Source organism: Mycteria americana, chromosome 5, assembly GCF_035582795.1.
Source record: "Mycteria americana isolate JAX WOST 10 ecotype Jacksonville Zoo and Gardens chromosome 5, USCA_MyAme_1.0, whole genome shotgun sequence".
Lineage (NCBI taxonomy): Eukaryota > Metazoa > Chordata > Aves > Ciconiiformes > Ciconiidae > Mycteria > Mycteria americana.
In genome coordinates, this window is record NC_134369.1 from 14,453,449 (window position 1) to 14,463,925 (window position 10,477).

The 10,477-nt window shown below is 40.6% G+C and overlaps 1 protein-coding gene across 2 annotated transcripts; it reads right to left on the minus strand.

Moving 5' to 3' along the window:
* Positions 1-10,000, minus strand: PSMA1 (proteasome 20S subunit alpha 1). 2 transcript variants are annotated; one of them, XM_075502203.1, is made up of 11 exons: positions 9,870-9,960; positions 9,064-9,108; positions 6,529-6,632; positions 6,058-6,159; positions 5,468-5,571; positions 4,546-4,634; positions 3,753-3,823; positions 2,678-2,807; positions 1,918-1,997; positions 921-1,025; positions 1-360 (listed from the first exon to the last, which is right to left on the minus strand). In XM_075502203.1, the coding sequence occupies exons 4-11, from the start codon at positions 6,130-6,132 to the stop codon at positions 304-306; spliced, it is 711 nt and encodes a 236-aa protein (XP_075358318.1). In that variant the 5' UTR covers positions 6,133-6,159; positions 6,529-6,632; positions 9,064-9,108; positions 9,870-9,960; the 3' UTR covers positions 1-303. The 2 variants fall into 2 exon arrangements, with proteins under 2 accessions (XP_075358318.1, XP_075358317.1); XM_075502202.1 differs by lacking the exon at positions 6,529-6,632 and having other exon boundaries at positions 9,870-10,000.
* Positions 10,001-10,477: the final 477 nt, after the last annotated feature.

Consider the following 10,477-nt stretch of genomic DNA (forward strand, 5'->3'; position numbering starts at 1 on the left):
TTCCAAGAAAGTGATTTATTTCCACTTGGCCTTACAAGTTAACGACAGTATGCTTTTCATTAAAAAACAGTATCATGTACTATTTAGAAAATGATCGCACCTTTCTTGCCAAAGAAAATACACCCAATTATGACCTCCCGTCTACCTTTTAAGGATAGGTGGGTTGGTTTCTTTCTTTTTTAAGAGTAATCCTCAGAATGTATTGGCAGAAAATGCATATAGGTGAGGATAAAGTTACCAGCAAATGGGTAAACGTTCCTGTATAATTAGACATACGTTAACACAGAGGAACTCATCCACCAACTAGTGCTCCATCGGCTCCTCTGCCTTTTCTGCAGGTTCATCAGCAGGCGGAGCAGGCTTAAAGAGAGGAAAAATATACATATTATAGGAGGGCAGAAAACAACATTTGACAAGTCAGCTTTATCCTGGATTGAGCATCACAAGTGGTAAATGCAGCTCATGTCAGCGAACAGCTTACTAAGTGGTGTTACCCGAATTAAGCATGAAACAGGACAGAGTTGGTAACCAGGAGACTAAGGATGCATTTTGCAACAGGCATGAAAGCCACATGTAGCCACTTCTGTTGCAAAAAAGCAAAAACCAGTACTTGATCAAAAATGAGGAAAGATGACGACGTTGGAACAGCCTGGTGCCAATTTAGCATAAATTGATTTAATAAGCATCTTAGTCTCCAGCTAAGATTAGGTTTTCATATAGTAACTTCATATATAGTAATGCTATATAACAAATATACAGTATACTTTCTTTATAGTAACTTCAAATTTTAAAAATCATATTCCTAAAAATCTACTCGAGTTAGTAGAGTGTTAAATGTCGTAAACATAAATGTGACAGGTCATATATCACAAAATGCTGTCTTTCAACAAAGCCTATTGATTTATATCTAAACCACACACCTTTCTCTGTGGTCTCTCCTCAAGACCTTCTAGGAATGGTGCTACGTCATCATCGTCATAGATGGTAAACTCCATGTCTTTGCCAACAATTCCAATGGAAACATTCTGTTAAGCAAAGTTTTGAAAGAAGTGAGAAGCATTTTTCTGCAAATAACTCTGTGGCTTTACAGCTTTTGCTTGTGAAACATGAAAATTTCCTCCTGTGATAAAGAGGCTCACTGTGCTGTTTGTGCCTACTTAAAGAAAAAAGGAAATGTTGAGACTCCCTCTTTGGTAGATTGTACTAGAAAAGGAAAGGGAGGCAGATTTATACCCTACAAAAGCTATCATGTTTCAAAATCTTGCCAGTAAAACCACTTTTCAAGGGTTTCAATTTCTTCCAATTTTTTGTTTTCTTTTTAATAACATACAGAATTTTTCAAAACCACTTATTTTAATCTTATTTTGCATTTTCATTATTTTACAAGTTCTAAAAAACAAGGCGGGTTAAGAATAAAAAAAAATTAAACATGGAAAAGGGCAGATCAGCCACAAGCAGAACACCAACTAAAGGATATCCTTAGTATTTTCTTGTTCAGCATTTCCTCAATTCATTGTCAGAAGTTTCTGCAACTTTTTGATGCTGGATACTCAAACAACTGTTTGTGCATTACCTTCCCTCACCTCCCAGGTGAATTACTGACTGTGCTTACGATGCAAAGTTGTAATGCTAGTTGCGTGTAATGTATCTTAAACACTGATCAAAGTTTGAAATAGAATGAAGCAACCAGGGAAACAATGTCTTATTTAGAGAAAGTATCATTTTTTGTTAAGAAAATTAAATCTGAGATAATTAAGGAAACTGTAGATAAACTGGTGACATGAGATGAAGATGATATTATCTACCAGTATTCAGCTTCCAAATTTCAGTGCCAGCCATACTTTACATGAATTTTGTCACAGTAATTTCTAATAACAGTGGCAGTAAAATTTCTTGTTAAGAAAACCTAGTATTCACCTTGGTGGTCAGATCCTGTTCAGCAGGAAGAGTCTCTCTCAAGGCACGCAGTCCATGTTTAACTAGCTCATTTAGATTACCTTAAAATGAAATCAGAATGACATTTACAAAATGTATGGTATTACCTCTAGACACTCATTTCCTCTTCTTGCCATTCCCAGTTGACAACTAGAAAATCAGCTTGACTACCTTGACTTCCAGAACTCCTATCCTTAGGTATGCCTGGTACTGATCACAGAGCTGGTTGTAGAAGTATACCTTGAGAAACCAGCCCTTCCCTACATTTGAAGTCAAATGCGTCTGGTTTTAGTACCTGCCTTGCCTCCAGTGCAGTGATAAGCACACTACTTTTTCCCCCAGGCAGCCATTCAGTAGCCTCCTCATTGTTTCATATAAAAAAAAAATCCACCATTTTAAATGCACCACCTAAATACCTGCCCTGACATACTATCCCTACTCCGATACAGAAAGAATTGTTCTTTTCCTGGGTTAAAAAGGACAGAGGCCTTTTACTTTTTTCCTCAGCTTTTCTGAGCACAGCTTCTCTTTTCATTAGATGTAATAGGCATCCAGATGTTAGACATGAAGATTTGTAACATTTTCTCTACCATTTTGTCTTCATGCAGATTTACACTTATGCCAAACTTGGCTCCCAAAATTTATCTTCCTATCTTACTAAATGTAAAAGAATGGAGCAGTAGCAGAAAATAAACTGCATAATTGATGAATACCATTAGATAGATAGGGTTTCATTACTCACAGTCATTAAATTCAGTCATGTGTCTCTCCAAATAAGTTCGTGCTGACTGTGAACGAGCACCAATGGACATTGCTTTGCAGTCAAAATAGTTTGCAGAGGGACAAGTCTGGAAGATGTGAGGACCCATATCCTACAAAGAGAGGAAAAAAACCCCACAGAATAAAACAAATGTATAAATTCATACCAAGTCTGCTGCTGGAACACATGATATTTTCTAAAACAGTCTTGCTTCATGGTACATCATATAGCTTATATGTATGCACGTAAATGTATTTTATATTGCTTATCCTATCACTGTTCTTATACAATTCATTCAAAGCTACTGAAAAAAAAAAAAAAAAGCAATAATCTACCAAAAAAAAAAAAAAAGAATTCTTTCTTTACACTTTGTTCATTAAAATGCAGTTTTTATGTGGACAGGATAGCTGGCACCAAAAATGTTTCTTTCTCTGTTCCCTAAAGTGTACTGTACTTCCTACTTCATGGCCTGCAGTAGATATTTACATGCATTGTCTTATCTGCACAAAAGTAAAAACCTGCTGTAGACTTAACCATTCCATGCCAGATTTCTGGCAAGACAATTTTCTTCAGCCTCCCTTGCATCAAAAATCTTGAGGGCAGAGATTCTGTCTGTGCTGCATTAAGCAAACTGCTGTTGCTAAACAAGTAAGAGAGGCCAGGGATGATTTCCACATGCATTTTTTATAAAAAGTATTTAAAATAATAATTTGTAAAGCTCCATAATCAATAGTAAAATAATTACTGTCATCATGGGATCAACATTTTGATCCCTTAAAACACAAACAAATCTAATTTTTTCCGTATCTCATTTTGCACCTTAAAATAATTAGTTTTTCATTTTTGCAAATGTACACCTCATAGGTGTAGGTAGGATCAGCTATTAATTAACATTTTTTAAAGTTATGTTTTAGGGCAAGATACAGAAAATTATTTCCTTATTCAGAGAGTTTTGATGAGTCTGCCTCTTCCATCTTCCCCTCTTAACATCCATTTGTTGTATAAAATTACATTAAGCACATTTTCTTTTAGATCAATAGTAACTAGCGCAGCTTACATCATAACCTGCAATGAGCAGTCCTACACCATACGGTCTTCTGCCATAACGCTGTGTTGGTATCTGGGTTTCTTAAGTAAGCTAAGGAAACAATCTCAAAATAACATGTTAATTACCCAAAACATTTTCCTAAGCCAAGCAGAGACGCACCAACATCATTATACAGTCTTTGCAAACCTTTTTGCAGGAGTGAAGACTATGTTCAAAAGAAACAGATCTTGCGACTTATTTGGAATACCAACTTCTTTTTCACCAGAAGAAAATTTAGCAATTAGCTTTCCTGAGATAACGGAGTGGTGCATTCAACCAAGTACTAGAAACAGTTCACCTAACGCTGCACAGCCTCATTTAATTTCTTACCCCTTTGAACTTTTTCTAGGCACCCGATAACAGAATACAAGGCCTCCACTGTGTTCCACGCAGAAACAGAAGTTGCCACAGAAAAAAAAAAATCTGAGCTAGCAGCTGCAATCCAGTAAACAATCATATTTTGAACAGTGCAGTCATCTTTCCTCACCCACATCCAAAGGCACAGGGCTGTGTAACAGCAAAGCAGTGCTATGTTAAATGTTGCATAGCACGTTATTGCTTCCCTACTAGTTCAATGCATATTATAGAATATTCTATAAAAGAATACACAAGCAATGTGAATAAAGAAAAATTCACTTCGAATTAACTTTTTCAATTTAATATGACTTTTAAGCTGTGATATATGAAAATCATTTTATGAACAAGTATGAACAAGTAAAAAGCTATAAAAGTGTTACAAGTATTAAAAAACCCAAAAGGATACTGCTTCCAATTAGTGACACTAGGCGAGAAACTGGAAGAGGTCTATCAAACACAAATCTAGAATCCAGACACTCCTGACGCATGAAATTGCTAAGAGGAAAAAAGAAAAAAAAAGAAAAAAAATCAAACCAATGCATAGATGAAAGTCACAATGAGTTTTTGTCTCAATACATGTCTGTTAAGGTAAGCATACTTTTGTTTCAGCTCTGCTTGTTGAGAAAAAGGGTCAAAGGCATTACATAATTTCATTTCATCATGACCTGTAATTGTTACTCAGAAAATTGACCACAGGTTTGAAAGAGTATTATAGTATTTCAGCCACACACATGCAAAGAAGGTAGATGTTCACGCAGGCAACAGACAGATCATCTGGAAAAAAGCCACAGTTAAATGGTAACATTTCTTTGTAACATTACAGCACTTAAAATTTATTTTAGAAGTTCTTCCTATGCCTTCTTTGTCCTTTCCTATCAAGCTGAGGAATGCTCCTCCTTCCGTGTACGTTTACCTCACCTGATGAAACTACGTGGCCAGCAGGTAAAAAGCAAACCCCTCTGAAGCAGACACATACAGCAGTGTATGTTTTTAGTAACTTTCTTAAAAGTGCGTACACAGAAGCAGCTGCTAGAGGGAAATAACACTTTCTCAGACTGCTTGGAAAGCCCATCACACTGAGGAAACCATAAAGAACTGTCTTACTAGTAACAAAACCAAAGAGCAAAATTTTGGGCCAAACAAATGAGATTTCTGCCAACTAGTTAAAAATCTGCCAGAATTTCATGCTGAGGTCTTTGGCATAGTACAACAGAGCAGTAGCTCAAGACTAATCCTTAGCTGACCATAAAATTTCATTTGCAATAGTCTACAAATGAACTTTCACTCACTATTGCAGAACTGTGTATGTCAACAACTAAAATACTCACCACAAGAGTCTTGCATCAGCAGTAAGTCCAGCAATTGAGATACCAATATGGTTGTCAACGTACAGGATTTTTTTCTGATGAGCTGCCAGCTCAGACTGTGCTCTCTATGCATAAAAGGAGAAAGCTATGTGGCAGACTGAACAGTTTGCCAAGCACTGTGGAGAAATCTGCTAACATTTATAGCAAGAACTGAATATGATCATGAAACAATAAGAAAAAATAAATTTATAAACTTGCAACAGAAGACAAGAAAAACCTAATTCCACTTCAGTAAGAGACTGTCAGAAAGAAAGAAAGAATGAACAGACACTCAAGCTTTGAGAAAAGAAATAGTTTTACTGCTTAATAACCGGGGGGGGGAGGAAGGAACACATCTTTTAAATGGAAAAAAAAAATCTTTCACTCATTTCATGAAAATCTGCTTTGAATAGGTACTGAAAATTTTTATAGTTCTATACTGGTACTCAAGCAACATGAAACTGGGATTACATTTATGTTATACATAAAAGTTAAGACTGCGCAAAACTAATTTGCCAAATCAAAACTTTTCTACTAACATTATTGTACCAAGAACACAGTTTTGAAGTTACCTTTAGAGCAACCAGAACAGCATGCGTTTTTGATTTCAGCCCCACAGTAGCTGAGCCTTGTTTCACAGCTTCCATGGCATATTCTATTTGATGAATTCGGCCCTACAGAATAAAATCCAAGGTAATTATTCTAAAACTAATCCTCTGTATCAATTTTCAACGGTTCTTGATTTTTAGACCTTTGATTCCCCCACCCCAACAGGTACACTGACTGCATAACATAGTTTAAACCTACAACCAACAGACTTCCTCAATTATCTTCTGCAAATGCCTCACCATTAACCCACATAAATCTGGCCACCTCTGAGCCACTCACTACTGCATACAAAGAAACAGGAAAACTAAACAGAAAGGGTGAATAATCTTGACATTATTAGAATCGCAAGACTTTTGTCACTGTCTTCAGAGGAATCAGCATTTGACCAAATGTGATTCAAAGACAGAACTTCCAGCTGAAGTTGGACACTTAACTTTTAATCGAGTTTCCTGAAGAAATGAGTCTTATGCAATTGTTGTGTCTCACCATCCATTCCCTAATAACTTCTGAACAAGTTATTAGTCAACTGCAGTCAAGTCTGAAAGAGGAGTAGAGGTCTCAAAGACAATTAAGTCCCCACAAGTTCCGCAAAGGCGGCCAGGAGCTTTGCAGGAAAATAAGACAACATCCTTTTAATGCAACCACTGAGGGCAAAGAAGCTATTCTTCCGCACTCTAGTTGGCCAGCCTATGTCAAATAGTCGGCATGTTCACTGCTACTGTGCAAGTCCTGGAATTACTAACTGCAGCACACAGTTGCATCCTACCAGTTGTGACAGAGTGGAATGTAGTAGCTGTTATAGTGAAATGTACTGGGGATAATCTACAGGAAATCACCTTCTGTTTGGTTGTTGGGTTTTTTTCGGTAAAAGGTTTTTGATTTAATTTATCTAGAGAAATACAAAGTCCACTAGATGCTTAAAATACCCTAATGTTCCGTATCATCCACTAAGTTATAAATGGAATTTCAATAACATAGGATATTTCCTGCCCAAGAGCAGTATGGAATCACTGTGCCCTGTCCAACACATATTTATCTACTTTCACGAATAACCTGAAAGGCTGTAGAAGTGTGAAACCCCTTCTAGCCTTTAATCTCGTATCTCCTTTTCTTTACAACAATATTTGAAAACACCCCCCAATAAAATATGATTATTCTTTCCTCCTGTATTAACAATACCAGTAACTATTAGTGTGTCATACCACTGTCTCACCCACAGGAATGTACGGAGCAGTAACTGAAGCAGAGTAGCAATTTTAAATGTCTTTTATAAAGGACATAAACACTATTCATATTTTCAAGGCAATTTATGAAAAAAAATAGAAATTAGTGTTGTTAATGACTTCACAATATCTACTAAAAGTCTCAAGAGAACACTATAGTTTTAAAAGTAATTTTTAAAGTACCATATAGATTAAACAATGTAAAATTAAAGTTCCTGATACAGAATCTGTCAGAGAAACACAATCATTAGGAAGGATGAAAACAGTTCAAAGACATCTGCAGCTATCATGGTATTCACTAAAGAAATTCAAATATTCAAGGTTGTCTTCATATGGGATGGAAAGTAGGAAACAATGCTCTGCTACAATGTATGTTGAAAACGTATCTTTCAAACAATACTACTACGTGATGAAGATTTCAGTAGTAATACAAACCCACAAACTAACGATATATTAGCTTTCTACTAATACAATTTGCTATTTGCATTTAAAATAAATCTTTAGTTTTGCTAAATCTAGAAACGAGTCAATTTTCAAGACTCTGATTTTCCCTAAGTATTGGATCTTAAAACGTACATACCAAGGGAAGAGGCAATATTGAACAACTGAACTGACACTTGCTTTTAAAATTCTAGAATATTTATTTTGAAGTCAACACAATCTGCGTAAGTTTTAGAAGAATACACAATGTGAAACTCATTCAGAGGTAATAAAATTTCAAATTCAAGTGCAAACATCAATATAATCTTAAGCACAGAGATAGTATGAAGCCTCCCTAACATTCCACAACACGGGAAACTAGGGACACACACCTGTACAGACTTCATCATTGAAGCGCAATGTAAACTGCATTACAAAATTATATGGCATTTAATCACTTGCATGTTCTACCTCTCAATGTTACAATTATAAGCTTTATACATGGAATTTATTCAACAGGGATGTTTGTGACCCTTTCTGTTTAGAAAAGTAAGATCTGTGAATTCATACTACAAAAATCAGTATCTCGGATTCCATGCTTCAGATTACCATATGGGTATAGTCATCCAAATAGGGGCTTACAAGGCAGTAAAAATTGTCTGCACAAAAGGAGAAACAGGTGCTGTTATGCCGTACTTGAAGAAGTCAGTATATTCTCACTTAAGCACTAAATACTAACTTTTAATAATTTGATTTTGTTCTGAATAATTTGAATATAGTAAAGCTCTTCATTAAAAAAAATACATAAAAGAAAGTTCTTCCCAATTGTAAACTAAATTGTTCCTTTCCAACATAAGCTAGTGAATAAAAGAGGGAATGACCTAGCAGTAGCCTAGTATTTGGGAGATCTAAGCTCAGTTCCATGCTTTTTGATACCTTACTTATCAACTTTTTATTATAGGTCTGTAAATTGATCATAGAATGGTTTGGGTTGGAAGAGACCTTTAAAGATCATCTAGCCCAACCCCCAAAGATGACAGCATCTATTTTGTAACTCACAGGCACATTCAGAAAACAACTGCCTTAAGTACTTTGAGGTAACAGGGCCCATCTAAGCATCATTCGGGCTCACACACCAGAAGCTTACAGATGTGCTAATGCCTCTCGAGAAACCTGCAGCCTACAAAACAAGAAAGGAGCGGACTGCAGTAAGCTTTAAGTACCTGAATACAATCTATGCTCTTGTGATACCACTGCTGCAAAAGTGAAAAAAAAAAAAAAAAAAGGCAAGTAAAAAGCCAGTTAGCAGGCCTAGGCACATTTTACCTGAGGGCTCCAAACTGTGACATCGTTGTCATACTGGTTGCGAAACTAGAACGAACAAAACACAATCCATTAGTACAGCTAACGAGCAGGCGGAAAGAGCATTCCCGAGCGACGTTCCGGTCATTTTCTTTGCAGGGCCTCTTACGCGAAGCGTTTGTTCCCAGGCCCGAATAGGGGCCCGTTCCCTGGCCAAATTTCTTTTCACGCCGGAGCAGGAGCACACACGTAATGGGCAGCACGAGCTCGAGGTCACGGAGCAGCGAGCCCGCTGCCTCAGCCCCCGACGCGAGGAGGCAAAGCGTGACGAGCCGCAGCGCGAGATGCCGGTGCCCGGGCCGGGGAGCGCCGCCGCCGCCGCTCCCGCTCCCCGCCGGCGGGAAGCCCTGCCGAGTCCCCGCCGGGGCTCCCGATGCTGCTCCGCCTGCTCCGCGCATTCTGGGGCAGCCGAGCGGCCATGACCCACCTCTCCGCAGCCTCATGCCATGCCGGGCCGGGCCGGGCCGGGCCGGGCCGAAGGCGTCGCGCCCCACCGCCGCCGCCGCGCCCCCCTCCCTCCGCGGGCCCCATCTGCCCCGCCGAGGGGAGCGCGGCCGCCCCCTTCCCTGGGCAGCCCCGGGCCCCGGCAGCGAGGCCCAGGCCCGGCCCCGGCCCGCGGCGAGCCCGGCCCCACACGGCCCGGGAACTGCTTACTCACGGCCCCGCTCCCTCCTTCTCGCCCTCCCCCTTCCCCCCCGCTCGCTGCGCAGCGCGGGCAGGGGGCGCGGGGGAGCCCTGCCCCGAGCCGGCCCGGCCCGGCCGCCCCTCACCATCCTCCTTCCCCCGACAGCAGCGCGGGCTCCGGGGCAGCGAGGGGGGACCGCTCCAGCAGCGACCGCTCTGGACTGGAAGCACCCAGACAGTGCGAGTCGCCCCTCGAGTCATCGATCGAGGGCACGGCGGCTCGGTTCGCCCCGCCCCTGGAGCGAGCGACGCCGTGCGGGTCCCGCCCCAGCGGCGCATGCGCGGCCTCTCGGGGGCCGTTGGGCAGCCGTTGGCCGGCCGTTGGCGGGACGGCCGCGCATCACCAGAGCGCGCCGCCCGCAGCGGCCTTCGCCGGAGCGCCGGGCCTCGCAGCCGCGAGGAGGGACGCGGCGTGGCGGCCTTCCCCGGGCACCCGGAGGCGCCGCGGACGCTCCCCTCTTCATGGTCTGTTTTCTGGCGCCGTCGCCCCTCCCTTTTCAAAACCCTGGCAGCTTCTCTGTGCTAAAGGTCCCGAATGGCTTCCTTCAGCCTGCTTTGCCTGTGTTTTTCTTGCCGCTCGGTATTTCTCTTGCTCAAAGCGATGCCTCGTGTCTCTTAACACTGGGATTCCTGCGCGCAATACAAAAATTTCATTACTTGAGGAAAACGTGCATTGTGGAATTTGAAATACGTT